The sequence below is a fragment of the Panicum virgatum genome, chromosome 1N, assembly GCF_016808335.1.
Source record: "Panicum virgatum strain AP13 chromosome 1N, P.virgatum_v5, whole genome shotgun sequence".
Classification (NCBI taxonomy): Eukaryota; Viridiplantae; Streptophyta; class Magnoliopsida; order Poales; family Poaceae; genus Panicum; species Panicum virgatum.
Genome location: NC_053145.1, coordinates 3,604,645 through 3,621,144, shown reverse-complemented (window position 1 = coordinate 3,621,144; position 16,500 = coordinate 3,604,645). Strand labels below are relative to the sequence as shown.

At 47.6% G+C, this 16,500-nt stretch overlaps 3 protein-coding genes across 6 annotated transcripts; all 3 read right to left on the bottom strand.

Annotated features, from left to right (window-relative positions):
• Window positions 1-494: 494 nt before the first annotated feature.
• Window positions 495-3,420, bottom strand: LOC120654639 (eukaryotic initiation factor 4A-like). The gene is made up of 5 exons (XM_039932223.1): window positions 3,367-3,420; window positions 2,499-2,571; window positions 2,296-2,390; window positions 1,780-2,210; window positions 495-1,404 (listed from the first exon to the last, which is right to left on the bottom strand). Exons 2-5 carry the CDS (start codon window positions 2,567-2,569, stop codon window positions 769-771), a joined length of 1,233 nt encoding a protein of 410 aa, XP_039788157.1. The 5' UTR covers window positions 2,570-2,571; window positions 3,367-3,420; the 3' UTR covers window positions 495-768.
• A 2,063-nt stretch (window positions 3,421-5,483) lies between these two features.
• On the bottom strand, window positions 5,484-9,652 carry LOC120654637 (dolichol kinase EVAN-like). Its single transcript, XM_039932221.1, has 12 exons — window positions 9,364-9,652; window positions 8,438-8,550; window positions 8,048-8,233; window positions 7,848-7,952; window positions 7,555-7,625; window positions 7,396-7,470; window positions 7,097-7,323; window positions 6,213-6,402; window positions 6,037-6,102; window positions 5,844-5,932; window positions 5,628-5,742; window positions 5,484-5,546 (listed from the first exon to the last, which is right to left on the bottom strand). The coding sequence occupies exons 1-12, from the start codon at window positions 9,594-9,596 to the stop codon at window positions 5,484-5,486; spliced, it is 1,533 nt and encodes a 510-aa protein (XP_039788155.1). The 5' UTR covers window positions 9,597-9,652.
• A 1,852-nt stretch (window positions 9,653-11,504) lies between these two features.
• LOC120654636 (splicing factor 3B subunit 1-like) lies at window positions 11,505-16,468 on the bottom strand. Of its 4 annotated transcripts, none has more exons than XR_005667132.1 (3): window positions 12,538-16,468; window positions 12,012-12,069; window positions 11,505-11,919 (listed from the first exon to the last, which is right to left on the bottom strand). XR_005667132.1 is itself a non-coding variant. In XM_039932220.1 (2 exons), the coding sequence occupies exon 1, from the start codon at window positions 16,377-16,379 to the stop codon at window positions 12,543-12,545; it is 3,837 nt and encodes a 1,278-aa protein (XP_039788154.1). In that variant the 5' UTR covers window positions 16,380-16,468; the 3' UTR covers window positions 11,505-12,069; window positions 12,538-12,542. The 4 variants fall into 4 exon arrangements, 2 of the variants coding, with proteins under 2 accessions (XP_039788154.1, XP_039788153.1); XR_005667133.1 differs by having other exon boundaries at window positions 12,015-12,069; XM_039932220.1 differs by having other exon boundaries at window positions 11,505-12,069.
• Between the last annotated feature and the right edge of the window lie 32 nt (window positions 16,469-16,500).

Sequence of the window (16,500 nt, the reverse complement as noted above, 5' to 3'; positions counted from 1 at the left end):
GACCAATTGATTCCCCACGTTTCGCCAGATAGTTTAGGCAAAAGCAAGACAATTCACGGCAAATCAGAAGGGCTCAGATTGTGAAATTGTTAGGGCTAGAATTTGACTCGCCCTTCTTGCTAAGGGAGATTGGCTAGAAAAAAGTAACGTCCAACCATCGAGCGACCTGAATGCCTGATAAGCTGAACGGACATCAGGTCGCTTTCAACGGGACGAAGCAGCAACAAGATAGATAGCACCGAGGCTATCACGTCTTCACAAAGAGACCAAAGATCTATAACGCCCCCAAAGGGAAGACAAGGCTGACGAGGATATGAAGTGGACAACACTAAATGTCAAAAAAACAATCGCCATCGCTTCAACAAGTGCTCTTTCCAAGCAAATCGTAGAGGATACAACGCTCTGACTAGACCGAAGCAAGTCATCAGAACGCTGTAAGAGCGTCAGACACAGTAAATAGGCAACTAATTTACCGTCATGATGCACAGAAAAGCAAGTACTCAGGACAAGCATAGCTTAACAGCAAGGTAAATACTCCAGTAGTGTCTCAGCACCCAGCTAGCCCAGGATGCGGCACACAGACCTACACGCTACAAAATTTTTCCCAAACGTTGCATAGAAGAAAAGCTTAGAAACCATCCTTAGCCACAATGCAAATAGTTGATAACACGACATTACCACTCCTCCAGGAAAGAGAAAAGTTTGCGATATTTAACTAAAACAGGCTTCTTTATCCAGCACCTTAGCAGCAATATCCTAGGACACAATCTAGAGGAGATCAGCAACGTTGGCAGGCAGCTCCTCAATGGTCACGTTGTAGAACCTCTGGATGTCAAACAGCATCCGCTCGTCGTCACGGGTGACAAAGTTGATGGCAACACCCTTCCTCCCGAACCGACCACTACGGCCAATGCGATGGAGGTAGTTCTCGGGCTGGGTCGGCAGGTCGTAGTTGATGACCAGGGAAACCTGCTGGACATCAATACCACGGGCAAGCAGGTCGGTGGTGATGAGCACACGGGAAGACCCGGACCTGAACTCCCTCATGATGATGTCCCTGGTGTTCTGATCCATGTCACCGTGCGTGGCAGAGACGGTGTGGTCCCTGCTCCTCATCTTATCTGTGAGCCAGTCCACCTTGCGGCGGGTGTTCACAAAGATGACACTTTGAGTGATGGCCAGGGTCTCGTACAGGTCACAGAGAGTGTCCAGCTTCCAATCTTCCTTCTCCACATTGACATAGAACTGCTTGATACCCTCAAGGGTGAGCTCATCTCTCTTGACAAGGATCCTGACAGGCTTGTTCATGAACTTGCGGGTAATCTCAAGGGCCTCAGGGGGCATGGTAGCAGAGAACACGCCAACCTGGATCTTTGATGGAAGAAGCTGGAAGATATCATAGATCTGAAAAGGGCACATAATATCAGTTCAAAGAACATGAAAGTTTCAAAGCTATTTTAGGAAGATTAGACCAAGCAAAGCCAGCTCAGCAAAATTCTCAGTACATACTACAATCCTAGTAAAGCTTGAATCTAAGTTAAAAATTGCAATCCTACTAAGCTTAATTTAATCAAGCACTGAATACCATGTAAAATTTAGAATCCTACTAAGCTGCTAAAAAATTCAGGCAACTCATTATCAGATGTTTTTGGTAAATTTTCACATCAACCTAACTATGTTAATCAGCAGACAACCGGATAAACCCAGGTCCATGTGACATACTGATTGCTAGACCAATAACAAGTATCAAGCATGAATAAAGGAGTATAAGAAGCAAACCTGATCCTTGAAACCACGAGAGAGCATCTCATCAGCTTCATCCAACACAAACATCTTAATGTTGTCCGGGCGTAGAGACTGCCTACGCAACATATCAAACACACGCCCTGGTGTGCCCACAACAACATGTACACCACTAGCAAGAATCCTCTGGTCCTCACGGACAGATGTTCCACCAACACAGGCATGGACTTTGACACCCAAATAGTCCCCAAGAGCACGCATGACCTTCTCAATCTGCTGCGCAAGCTCACGGGTTGGAGCAAGAACCAATGCCTGGCACTCAACCAATCCATAATCAAGCTGCTGCAAAATTCCAGAACAGAATGTAGCTGTTTTCCCTGTTCCAGACTGAGCTTGCTGAATCACATCAAGCCCCTTGCAGAAGGGAACAATTCCCCTTTGCTGAATGGCTGATGGCTTCTCAAAACCTGCAAACGAAGTAAAAAGTGTTTACATAGCAAATCAAAACTGTAACCATTGAATGAATATCATGAAGTATAGAGTTTTACATACCGTAGGCATAGATGCCTCTCAGAAGGTTCTCTTGGAGCCCCATGTTATCGAAACTTTCAACGACTTCATCATAGGTGGTAAAGAAGTCTTCAGTCCTGGTACAAAAAGAAAACTATTGTGAATCCATGAACAAAGTGATGGGAGTACGGAGAGCTAAACACAGCGAGTGGCTAAAAAAACAAAACTGATTCAATATGACTTACAGTAGCTCCTGCATCTTGTTGTCATACTGCTTGGCATCAAACTGGGAACCCTCTGGTGCTAGTCCTGCCATGGCTGTACAGCAAGAAAAGGTGTAGGTTAACCTAGAAAACTGGGACATCGACGCCAACAGAGATGACTATAACACAACACAGGCAAGGCAAGTACAAGAAACACTGCGCCTTATTAGAAAGCTCAAGCTTCTTATCAGTATCACTAACAGTACAATAACAAAAACTCATTGGATACGAGGTTCACAACACAAAGGAGGCTGCAGCGTACAAACTTGGAGGCAACGCGAAATTAAATTTCTTCACTCAACCAGAAAAGACGAAATTTTCTACTAACAAGCGCTGCTAATACTAAAACACCATGCTTATAGAGCTACAACTCTAAGATCAGCAGGGAACACCCAGACGCCTCCCAAATCTACGAACCCCAACGTTTCCACTAGGGGTGCAAATGGGTGACCCTTAGGTGCACCTCCAACCCTCTTTAGTTCAAAATTTTATACTAGTTTTCCAAATTGAGATATGGTTTTGGAGAATTAGTACAAAATTTTGAACTATAGAGGGTTGGGTTGGAGGGGCACCTAATGGTTACCAATTGGCACCCCTAGTTTCCACCAGCCGAATCCCCCGCGCCGCTCCTCTCTGAAACCCCTCGCACAGGGTCGGCGAAGGCCACGAAAACCTTCCGCATCGCACCTCGAACTTGTTCCCCCGAATCGACCCAGATCCGGGCCCGACGGCGTTCGACAGACCCGACCACTCACCAAAAACGCCGGCGGGAACCACGGATCGAGCGGAGGCGAACTAAACGAAACGGAGCGCGCGGGCGCGAGAGGCGGGGGGCAGATCTCGGCGTTACCTGACGAGCTGCGGGGAGGAGGAGAGCGAGGCGACGGCGACGGCGACGGCGACGAACGCTGGGCGCGGCGGGGACGGCGACGGCGACGGCGACGAACGCTGGGCGCGGCGGGGACGGCGGCGGCGAATCCGAGATCGGAGTCTCGGATTCGATTCGGCGGTGGCGCTGGTGCGGGGGGAGGAACAGGGGCTAGGGGAAGGGAGGGTTTGGGGGGAGGCGGCTTATAAGGGGTCCCGACGGAGGCGGGGCGCGGCTCGACTCGTTCCGCCTCTCTGGGCTGGGCGGCTGGCTCCCCCTCGCCGAGCGCGTCTGTGTGTGGGTGGGTGTGGCGGACGCGGACGCCCGGCAAGGCAAGCGCAGTAGGGTTTGGTGGTTTGCTCTGCTGCTCTCGCGCTGGGCTTCGGCTCGTTCCGGAGTTGGGCCCGAGCCCGCCGCATCCTGGGCCTTTTATTTCCTTTCCGAGAGTCTCCTCTTCCCCTTCCCCTCCCCACGGCCGCCGCCTTCCGTCGGCTCCCGGCTCCCGCTTGTCTTTTCCTAGGCCGTCACGTCGGCGCCCGGCTGCCTGCGTGTCTGTGACATGTGGGGCCGGAAGGGAGGTCCCCGTCTCGTTTCCTTCCCTGCGAAGGAGTTCGTGTCGGGCTCCGTTCAGCCTCAGCTCCGGACATGTGCTGCTTGATCGGTGCTGGTCTGCTGGATGATGCAAACGGAACCTTGGACGTGTGCCTGATCGATCCGCCACCGTGCATCGCCGCGTACGTGACGCGGTTCATGACGTGCGCGCCACGGGCGGACCCAGGTTCCAACGCGGCGACGCGTACATAACACCCCGTCGCGATCGCGATGCTCACAGTCACAGCTCCGGCTCCATGCCGGAAACGGTCTAGCCATTTCTGGCTGAGCATCTTCCAGAATCCATGTTGAAACTTCCAAGAGGAAATCGGGTACGAAACATGGAGATATTGAAGAGGAAACTTCACAGGGCTGGACGATTGACAGTTTTCACAACGCTCCGGCGAAGCAGCTAAACCACTCCACGGACGCATTGTAGCATGGAACTCGCACCAACTTACTTCCAGATTCCAAAGTTCCAAAAGAATGGGAGAAGCACAAACATACAACAGTGGCTTGACAGGGTAATAAAGTAAGAAACACGCGCACCAAATCAAGGCATGAAGCAGCGCATTCCTGTTCATGATACATGATCAGCCCACACACTCCACATAATGATGATCAGAAGCATCCACATCAAGGCATGATGCTAACAGGCTGAAACTGGCTCCTGCAAATTCAGATCTATCTATATATATTTAAGATGTTGAACAAAAACACAACGTATATGAACTCACAGACCCACCCAGTCACACCTCTCTATTCTTGCCCGTGGGCGACCAAAGAGAAACACCTTGCCCACAAATTGTTTGGAGGAACATGTATATTACAATGACAGGTTCAGATAATACTTTATGTACAGTCAACTATGCCAAAAATGCAATCTATTGGAGAACATGTATGTTTTCCTACTTCTGTTCCTACCCCTATACCAACTGTTTCAACCATGAGCACCTCTCCTCAACTTCTGAATAGAGATCACAGAGAATGTGATCAGTTCAATCAGCCAGATGATGCGCTGAGGAGTCTGAATCATGTTGAAGTAACATATCCCACTATATACTAGCATATTTTAGCAAACAAAAAGAGGACCTTGAGGTCAGTTTGATGTACAGAAGGTTACTCCTATAGACATAGAAGACTATAGAACACGAGAGGTATGAAAGCATTGTCGAGCTGTGCTGTATATGCCTCTAATAATCCGCTCAGTGTTACAGCTACCAATAGCGATAACCAATTCTGTATCAGCAGGAAAAGATGGTCAGCAAGATGTTGTGATTGCTTTGTTGGTTTTACTTTCAGTAGCTTAAAAGCAAGAATGAGCTCGGACCTGCGAAAGAATGTACCCACTGGAAGCTAAGAGTGACACCAGAATCGAGCAGGCTGCGAGCACAGAAGTTATGCCTGCTGCTGTGCCTTCAATTGTTTTCTCTAATATTTCATAAAAAAAACAAAGCATACGAGTGAGAACAAAGAGTGGAAGGGCAAAACACAGAGAAAGTAAGAAACTAATACTCACTTCCTGTCTTGCTCCATCTTAACACGCCATACTTGTACCCTATCATTGATGCCTAGGAAAGAAAAGGAAAGAATTTATCATATGGATCAAAGATAATAATTAACAGGTCGCACACATTAGACATAGAACTTACCATGGTATCACCTATCCCTAAGCTGAGAATTCCAGCGAAAGGGGCAAGCGGTCGGTCATTTAGTCCAGATGACATCCATTTAGGAAGTGCACAGCCCAGTAAGAGTGAAAAATGGCTGAAAACACCAATAATATTAGGCTTATCATACCATAGGACATGAAAAAAAAATGATGAGATATGAGGTGAGGGAAATGAAGCCTACTAAAGCACACCAACCTGACAATAAGAATTTCAGAATCACGATGGTCAGTAAAGGCGTTCATAAACTGATGCACAACATGCCCAAGCGGGTATATTTCCCAAATCTGATGTATGGTTAAAACATTTTGTGGGGCAAAGAGCACAGGTTACTAAAATTAAAGCAAATAAGTAAAAAGAAATCGGGAAGACAAAGCAATAGTTTTCTTACTCGTATCATCTCCAATGTTAAGAAAACTGCAAATGCTGCACCAAATGCCAAGTCCAAGAAAGCAGGCTGCAAAAAATGAACATTTTTCCAGAGCAAACTACTCAATATTCTGATGGACATTGACCTTTGTTTTAGCACAGATGAAAATTGAACTAAATTTTTTTTGCACAAATCACCTGAAATATAACTGCAGGAGAGAAAATCAGAACAGCGACAAGATGGTAGTACTTGCGCAAAAGAATCCTCTCTGTTTTGCTTTGCTTTGATATGCTGTAGAACCGTCTAACTGATACATATATCACACATATCCAGTATGCACATAAAGCAAGTCGTTCATGTGAATCAGTGAACATGTAGTTAATAATCCTGTGAAACAATGAATCATTTAGCAAACATAAGTCAACATTTTAAAAATTTTATGAGTATTGAGTTGCATGCACCAACCAGTTCAACCCAAAAGCTTAAGTTGATGAGGAGAGGTGTGCAATTCACTTATATTCCAACACTCCCCCTCACGTGGAGGCTCCCTCAGGCCTCAAATGTGGAATAGGAGCGAGCAGCAATTATTTTATTTAATTGCGCTAATCAGGATTCGAACTCGAGACCTCTGGCTTTGATATCATATTGAGTTGCATGCACCAACCAGTTCAACCCAAAAGCTTAAGCTGATGAGGAGAGGTGTGCAATTCACTTATATTCCAACAATGAGCAGCAATAGCATCTCACAAAGTGTAAATACATCCCAAAAACATTGTCCAACTACCCTATTCACACAGACCAAGAAGTCATAAACTTGAAGCAATAGAGGGTACTCATCCCTGTTAAATTATGTCTCTCAACCAGTCAACATTAATAGCACACATATATGATGAAAACTATCTTGTCGACTCTAATATATGTTAAAACGAGGAATCCCATAAACCAAACAACTATATCTAAGCACAGAGGGATATCCAATTTAAGGGTGTGCCAAACTCAGTGATATGTATGATTAAGAATGGCGTGTTCGTGCGCATGCTTTTTAGGCACTTTCCGTGAAAAGATGAACTGCAGTGCTTACCAAACAAAAGGATGCACTTTGAGACCTTGAACAAGGTGTGTCCATGATGGCACTAAAAACATTAACACCACCACCAACAAGATATAGAATACAGCAGAACCAATTGTTTTCTGTGTACGTTCCTCAGCTTCTTGTGTTTGTTGCTTTCCATCCATTCTACAGTAATCCCGAAATTTAAGCGAACTTTTGTATAGCAATGGAAGTAGAAAAAGCCCAAGTAAATTCCCCTACCAAAAGAAAAGGGGGAAAATTATAAATGTGCTATTACACTCATGCCAGACAACAAAAAGCAACTCTACCTGAATAATTGTGGTCATATCGCTTCTAGTTCCAGGTGTGTGAATGAATGCTTTTGATGACATAGAGCAATCCATCTGTCATCCCAAATGCAAGACAAAATAATTAAGTCAATATGTACAATCAGCTCTGGCACTATTTTCTGGAACAATAAATGACACCTTTGAAAGAGTATGGGCCAGCATATCACCAAAGTAAAGAACAAGACCACTGGACACCAGAAGCGCTTCGCCTGAAAATATGCAACAGCGTAAATAGTGTGAGGGGGGCTCCAAGCCAAGGTAGTTGAACAATACGCTGATAGATTACAGAAGCTAAAAAGAACCACACAAGGTAACAGGACTTGTATAAACTATAAGATATTCAAAAGTTTATGAATTTATTAATATAAACCAGACATGACAAAAAGAAGAGAAATAAAGATCTAATTACATCTCAGACTTCAAATACAAACCAAAAGATGAACATGAAGGAAACTTCTCTAGAATATGCTTGATTAAGATCACAGCAGCCACTCCATGGCAGAGAATATACACCATATTGGTCATTACCATCAGACCTACAATAAATTCAACACATATGTCATTTTTGACAACTTCCCTGGGCATGCTAGACCTAAATTGCATAAAAATGCATACTAAACTTGCACGGTACCTCCAGTCTTCATTACAAAGGAAATGAAGTATGTCATGAGATATAAGGCTACCGACAACGAGCCGTATTTGAAATGTTTTGGAATTCCATTTCTGTTAGACCGCCGTAGGTGCCATAGGAAGAAAGCTAGCACACTGAGACAGCTGATTGATGCTGCCCAGTACTGCATTTCAAGGTATAAGAATTCTGGCAACAGAAACAGGATGTGTAATTAGTAAACTGTGTGTATCACATAAGAACCTAACCAACAACAAAATAGACACCAGATACACTTCAGAAATACTTCAACTCATGAAATTTCAATGAAGAATTCAGGAATATCTTATTTAATAGCCAACATGATCGGTTTAAAAAAAACAACATGATCAAGACAACAAAACAGAAATATACCTTCGAGTCCATTATGATCAGCTGATAAGAGCCTTGCCCGCTGGATTAACCGAGAAAGCATGACGCTGGGCAGAGTAGTGGCACCAAGAAGTATGCCTGATGAAGCACCTGGCCTGGAGCACACAATACATAATTGTTATTACGGTTTCCTTATTATGGGTCTTCGTAGCAGCATGCAGAATAGCATCTGCATAGTAGAAACTAGGTAGGTTACACACAGGGGCGGAGCTATTGCCGGTGGGGTCAGCTGACCCCGACGAAATTCCGGGAATCCTAGACAAAGTACTATTCATTACTGATTTTTAGCGTTGATATCCCCGTCGTAAAATGGTGATGGCCCTGGTGGCCGCAATTGCTAGCTTCGCCCCTGGTCACACACATAACACAGAAGGTGAACTAACAATCCAGCAACTACAGACAGTTTAGCCCCAAAAGAGCATGCAAGTGGGTTTGGACATCACAAATCCTAGTTAATCTGAACAGAGTCACTAATCTAACCTTGGCATTCCTACCAGCCAAATAACCATGGGCTAAACGCATTTGTTTGCTGTGGAGTATACTGCATTTACATTGCATGTTAAATCTAGCAACCCAATTGGATAGGGATCCACTCCTTACTTCTCCAACCCCTTAATTGTTCCCCAATTGCGCATGCACTACAGCCCACACGTTGAAGCAACCTGTATTCGGCCACCATTCGCATGAATCAGCCTCAGGTTTCCCGGTTCCACCAGGAGCTTTGCAGGACACTGCACTACCATCCACTAAAACGGAGCTCCTACGCACCTCGTTCGCTGGATGGGGGGAGCCGAGCATGGCCTCAATTCACACCGCAGCAAACCAAATCGCGGAGACTTCCACTCCAATTGAACCGGGGGACACGGGTGAGATCGCACGGAACGAGACAGGGGTGATCACCCGCGCACCTGGTCCTGAAGGGGCGGAGCGGGGAGGAGGCGGGGGCGGAGCCATCCACGGCGATCTCGACGGCGAGGGCGGCGGCGGCGAGGGCCGCGAGCGGCGCGGCGAGGCCGGCTGGGGCCGCGAGCGCGACGCGGGCGGCGAAGAGGAAGACCACGAGGCGCTCGCCGGTGAGCAGAGCCGGCGCCGGCGCCGCCGCCGGGGACGGAGGCGCGGTGGCGCGCGCGAACCCGGCCATCGGCGTTGGTCGGCCCGTTACGCTAACGCGGCGGGCGGGTTTGGTCCGGTCCGGTCTGGTGCGGTGTGCCGGTGTGGCCTTGGGCGGTGGCTGGTGGGCACCGTGGGCTGGTGGCGCGGGCGCGGACGCGGTCAAAGTTGGTGACCAAACTGACTACCTTGCGACGCGTTTCTACACGACCTACGCCTGCTAATGGGGTTGAACCCACCCCAAATCCGCTCCTACCCATATTTCAAGAGTCTTAACTACCACCCGCCCCGACCCACCCCGTCGGCCCAATGCCCCAACCCGCCCCAACCCGAAGTCACAATGGAAGATGATATGCGACTTACGTGCCGATCTACTACCATAGCGCCCCAACCCGTCCCAACCCGTCTATATCGTCAACCCAACCCGCCCCAACTCATTTCATAGTGTCACCCGTTTCCACCCATCCAATAGTACCCGTATTAAAACCCACCCAAAAAATCCATCAAGCCCCGCCCCATTAGCAGGAGTAACACGACCTACCCATCACCATTTGTGCAATTGTGCATCTACCATGAACTTGATGTATACAGTTTTTCATATTTTTCTTTGTTGACAGAACTGCATTTTATCTGTTTGAAATTGAAACCACCACATCCTACTAAGTAATTCTCGACAAAAAAAAGTAATTCTTGACCCCATCTCGTAATCTTTATAGTGTTTTTGTTTTGAAAAAAAAAAAGTACTAGACAATGGGGACTTTCCACCCTGATGTCGCCGTAGGACAGCAAGGACAAAGCCTCTGTTCGGCAGGCTGGAGTTGGAGGCAGACTGGAGTTGGAGGCTGGAGCTGGAGTGGTGTGAGAGAAAAACACTGTTGTCTGACTGGTGGCTAGAAGCTGGTGTTGGAGCGGTGTGAGAGAAATAATGTAGGGCTGGAGGTTGGTACACCAGCCGAACACGGTGAAAATGATCTTGTTCATCTGCGGTGGGGCGGTATGCAAAGATGCCTTCAAATCCCGCTGCATAATTGTTGAAGTAGAAACCATTCAAATCGACAGCAACAACATGCGGTGAATTATCCGTGTGCTCCTAGATCTGGATGGACGTGATGAATGGAAAGTAGCGTCGAGACGCGTGATGCGTGGCGTGTCGCCAACGACAAAACTGAAAAACCAAGGACGCGCCGCCTAACATTTTCCCCTTCCCGTCGGCCGGAGAGCATATTGAGCATATTCCGCTCACTGACACTGCCGTAGGTCTGTCTAATTGGAACGCCTACGGACAAAATTTTGCAAGCTCCAAGCAGATGTAAAATTCAAAATTCTAAAAGTATTACATCAAATGAGAATATTACATATATGAAGTATTAAATCTAGACGAAATAAAAAACTAATTGCATAGTTTGCTTGTAAATTATGAGAAAAATCTAATGAGCCTAATTAAGCTATAATTAGATACTAAATTACTACAATAAATGCTACAGTACACATGTGCTGCTGACAGATTAATTAGTCCCTTCGTAGTTTACAGACAAATTTTGTAATTAATTATGAAATTAGTCTACATTTAATACTTCAAATGTGAAAAGATTCTCTTCCAAAAAGTTTATGCTCGCAACTAAACAAGGCGTAAATGTTCAATACTTGCACAGCCATCTATTCTTGTTTCAAACTCTTTTAACATTAATGCGATCCCACTTTCTCAAAAAAAAAAGTGATTCCACTCAAATAATCCTCAATGTTCAACCTCAGAGCAGAGTCTCAAGCAGGACCAAAGTTTAGACGATTCAATTGTCACAAACAGAAAGTTGTCGAGCTAGTTAAGGTAACATGCGCACAGTTGGAAGGCGCTCATTACTCGGTAGCTTGTGCCCCGTAGCAACCAAAATACCAAATCCCTCATTGGCTCACTGATCACGGTACATGAGCAAGAAAACCATAAAAGCATAACAACTTAACAATACAGCGAGGGAACAAAAACACGAAGGAGCTCGCAACCTCCATGGTTCACAGCATATCACTAAGTATATAACATCCTGGGGCAAATACAAAGTTTATAAGAACACAATGCCTTCAATATTCATAACAAGACGACAGCAAACTAGCATTGTCATTTCTCCTTCAGGATATATAGGATCATAATGTAAACTAAAGATGCCGCGGGGACTCTGCGCCTAGGACTGGTCCTAAATCCAGGTGCAACTCTTCGGCAGCTTGAACCCAAAGTGCCCTGAAAACAAAGCATTTCCCAAATGGTCAGTAAGGTCAGATTGTGTCAGCAATTCAGCACTAAATTGCAGTAAACCAGGAAAAATAATTCCTAAACATTGCACCCCCCTTCAGAAAGAATAATCCTGCAAATACACAAAAAAAAGATGCAACTTCAATAACATGCATCACAAGAGGTAACACCGAGTAATTTAAGTAGAAGCTCCAACTCAAATACCACCCAGTTCAAGCTTCACATGCATATTGATGACGACATATGGACAAGTACATCCAGCCTGCCAATGCGTTTGTATATCAGATCCTTCTTTTGCAGAAAGATATACAGGAAAAACAAGATGAAAAAAAGGAACACGACACAGACCAATTACTGTTTCCTACAGCACTGCTCAAACACTAACAAGTAACAACACTTGGGTGCCATACACGCTGCCTACAGGCAAGGGCCAGCTAGTGATGCATATATCTAGATAGCCGTGACAGCTCACAGAACAATGAACGATGTCATTCGAATAGTATCATCGTTTTAAGTAATCACCCAAGGGTTATACGTAAAAAAAAATCACCTAAGGAATAGCACAGCATGAGAAATCAATTAAAACATAGCAGCAATCTTAAAACATACCATGAGACTTGAGCATCTAAGAAAGTAAATTACAGCCACATGTTTTAGGATACAAAACTAAGGTGAAAATAATTCTTTTAATAATCATTGCATGCAGAAAGTTGGAGTAAGCAAGACTCACGTTAATCAGACAAACATTGCCAGCTCGGGACGGCTAAAGATGTTATCCCCATCATCCTCCAGTGCAGGATATGCAGCAACAAGCGCATCCTGGGCACCAATGTATAGAGAGTTATAGATCTTCCAATACACTTCTCGCACTTTCCTTGCTGGATGGAAGAGACCTTGCAAGCAATAATTCAAAATCACAGCTGCACCTAATGCAACCCTCATCCCCTCGATCGCCTCCATGACAGCATTTATGACGTGGGGAGATGTCTCAAAAATGTTGGGCCACACATAGTTTAGCAGATGGACAAGAGCATCCTCACATCCCAAGCCAGCAACGCCTAGAGCCATGTGCTTAACAGCAGAGGCAGCAGTCTGCCGGTGAACCAGATCTCTATCCATGAGGGCATCTTCAAGTAAGGGAGTGACAGCATATATGTAATCTTTGCCCATCTCACCAATATACTCAAAGAGGAAAGAGAGGGACTTTAGAACACCATTTTGGACGTTGAGCTCTGGGACCCGGTACTCGTTCATAAGGGCAGGCAAAACTGTGAAAGGTGAGCAGGTTTCAGCAACTATAGCAATCGCTACTGTTGTGCAAACACGGTTTTGACGCTCCTGCACCTTCAAGTTATTCAACAGGGTCGCCAACACATCCTGAGGTCCAATAGCCTTAGCAATATAACCAAATGTGTTCACAGTGGCTCTCCTAATACCCTTCTTGTGAGCTTTCAACATTTCAAGCAGCTCAAAACAAATCCTCATCCATTCCCTTGCTGGCACAAATTCTGCTCCACGATCAGCAATCCTACCAACAAGATCAATGCAGTTCTCTTGGACCTTCTCATGCCTGTTCTTCAAGATGGGGGTCAGACGAGGAAGAAGATCCTTGATTGGGGGAGTCATTTTAGTCATACCAATGACATTGACGATAGCCTTTAAGGCTCCAAGAATTGAACCCAACACTTCAGGATACTCCTCTCCCAAGTACTCATACAGCACAACACCCAAGTGGCCCATGAGCTGCTCCTCCTGGCACTGCTTCATGACAATGGCTATCCGGGAGATCAGATCAGCAGCCTGCTGCCTAACTTTTGCGCTCTTGTTGTTCAATCGCCACTTGATGGTACCACAAATCTGAGGAAGGTAAGGCTTAACTCTCTGTCCAAGTGCATTAACCACAGCTCCAAAACCATTAAGCATAACATTTGCGTCATCACTTGTCTGCTCTTGGAAAGCATACAGAATACCATCAATAAGCAGCTCCTCTAGACGAGCATCAATATCTGAAGCACCCAAGTTGGCCACCACCTTCTCAATTGTTTCCATCACCATTCTTCTGTAGGGCTCGCTTTCATCTTTCAGATCCTCAACAACCCTCCCAACAATATCAGCAACTCCAACCTTATTCGCCATCTCCACTGTAGTCTCCACAAGCTGCTTATAGTTCCTACGATCTAGAGCCATTCTCCTAACCCAGAAGTGCTTGAAGAAATCAGGAAGGATGTCATTCCGGATATAATCAGCCTCCACACCCTCTGTACTGACACACTGCTTCACGACCTTGAGGACAATCTTCTTCATCTCTTCATCTGGTGACTGGAACTCCCTAATAAGGACCTGCATCACCTCTTTTGTGTAGTAACTAGCATACAGAGCGTCCATCAGAGGGATGATGAAACCAATGGCCTTCAAGAAGGCAGCAAGGACCTTCCCACGGTGAGATCTGATACCCTTCCACAAAGGCTTCAAAACAGTATCAAAGCTTTCTATGCCATAGGGTGCAGCAGCCTCAGCTAGTGCAGCAAGAGAAAGGGCGGTAATGGTCCGCACTTTCTGGTTCTCATCGCTCAGACCATGCTCAATGATCTCAACTAGTGACTTGAGATGTGGCAGAACAGCGCAGCCCATGAGAATAGCTATCTGCTGAACGATTTTGATACCAGTGTGCCGAGCCTGCCAAGACTTCTTACTCTGACAGACAGCCTTCAAGAATGGTAGGAGAGCGGGGATACCCAAAGCAGATGCCACCACACTGAACGCCCTAGCAGTGGTGTTTCTGACATACTCATCAATGTTATCAATATCCGGCCGCATGGCAGCAATCATAGTGGCAAGACCAGCTGCTTTGCTAAGATTTGAGATGATCTCCCGGCCCTCAACACGAGCATAGTAGTCCTCATCAATTAGCAGTGGCTCAATAACCACAAGAATCTTGTGCACAAACGGACGGACCAGCTCATCCAGCTTATACAGTACCCTATCAATGACCTTCACCAGAAGATGCCGCTCCTGGTCCTCCAGTGTTGGTTGCATGAGTAAGGGCAGGATCTTGTTGAACAGTGGTCCAGCACCGAATTCCCGGGCTTTGTCTGTCAGCTGCCGAAGTGCTGTTTTACGCTGTGGGGGTGTGCCATTCTTCACTTTGAGCAACAGCTTCATGATTTTCCTCTCTTTCTGCTCCTCCGGCGATAACTGCTCCTCCTCTTCCTCATTCAGCAAAGTTCCAAAGTATTGGTAATCCTCTGGCTTCATAAGCGGTAAACCATTGACCTCCTTGGGCACATCAAAATGCTGCCCACGATTCTCCTCTGGAATAGCATAAAGTGGTGTTCCCAGAGGTGTTGGCGTTGCAAGAAGCTTCCTTGCCGGGGTCCTTATAGGCTGATAGGAAGCCGGAGGCTCAAGAATCTTGTACCCCTCCTGCGGGAACATGGCGTCAAGCTCCTCATCAGTGAGAGGCCTGTTCCTCTCCTCAATGTCCCGCTCCCACCGCATGAGCTGGTACTGCTCTGGAGTCATCGGGCCACGAGCAATCTGGCTAGGAGTTGGTGTGGCAAGGTTCTCTGCACCAAACGGCGTCGGTCCAGGAGTATAACCAGCAGGTGTCGCAGCACCAAGACTACCAGGGGTGGCACTCCCCATACTCGCTGGCGTCTCATCCCACCTTGATCTCTGCTTCTTACCAGGAGTTGGTGTGACACCACCAGGCAGCTTTGGAGTAGCATCCCAAGCCCCAGAAGGAGTTGCACCCGGGGTAACACCGCCAGCTGCAGGCGTTGCATCAGCATCAGCCATCCTCCCTGGAGTCGGTGTCTCATCCCATCTATTCCTTCTCACAGAGGGTGTGGCATCTCCAACACGTCCAGGTGTTGCGTCCCAACGCCCAATCCCAGGAGTTGCGTCAGGGGCGTCCCAGTCCGAGGATGTCTTTGCCTTCTTGGCCCCAGCACCAGCATCGCTGTCCTGCGACTGATCCCACCTGTTGCGCCTCTTCGTGGTGGCAGCGGGCTGCTCGGGCGCAGCAGCCTTCTTCTCCTTCTCCTTCTCCTCCTCTTCCTTCTTCTTCTTCGCAATCTCCCGCAGCAGATCCTCCTTCTTCTTCTGCAGCGCCGCATCGCGCATGACATCGGCGTAGGTCCGCACCGAGGGGTCCGGGGTGGCCTCCCCGGCAGCGAACGGGTCATGGCGCTCCGGCGAGATGATCTGGTTGAGGCGGCGGCGCCGGTAGTCGTCCTCGCGGTCGATGATGCGCTGGGACCTCTTGGGCAGCCCGTCGTCGTCGGCCGAGCGCGGGAGGTCGGCGGCGGCGATGGCGTGGCCCGTGTAGGCCGCGAGGCGGCGCGGCGCGGGGTTGGCGGCCTCCGTGTCCTCCTCCGCGGCGTCGTCCTCGGACGCCGGGATGGAGGTGTCGTAGCCGGCGAAGCGGTTGGGGTCGGCGCCCCCGCCGCCGTAGAGGTCGGTGTCGAAGGTGACGGAGGAGACGGCCATGGGCGCGCCTGCCGCCAGCGCCTCCTCCATCTTGAGCCGTTCCTCCCGAGTGCGCGCGATCTCCGCCTCGACCCCGTCCATGGCGGCGGCGCGGGCGCGGGCGCGGGCGAGCTAGGGTTTGGTGGACGAGACGGAAGATGCGAGATTGGGGAGGGGACTAGCAAGGCCGAGCGTCTCCTTCCCTTGTGTGGGGTTGATAAAT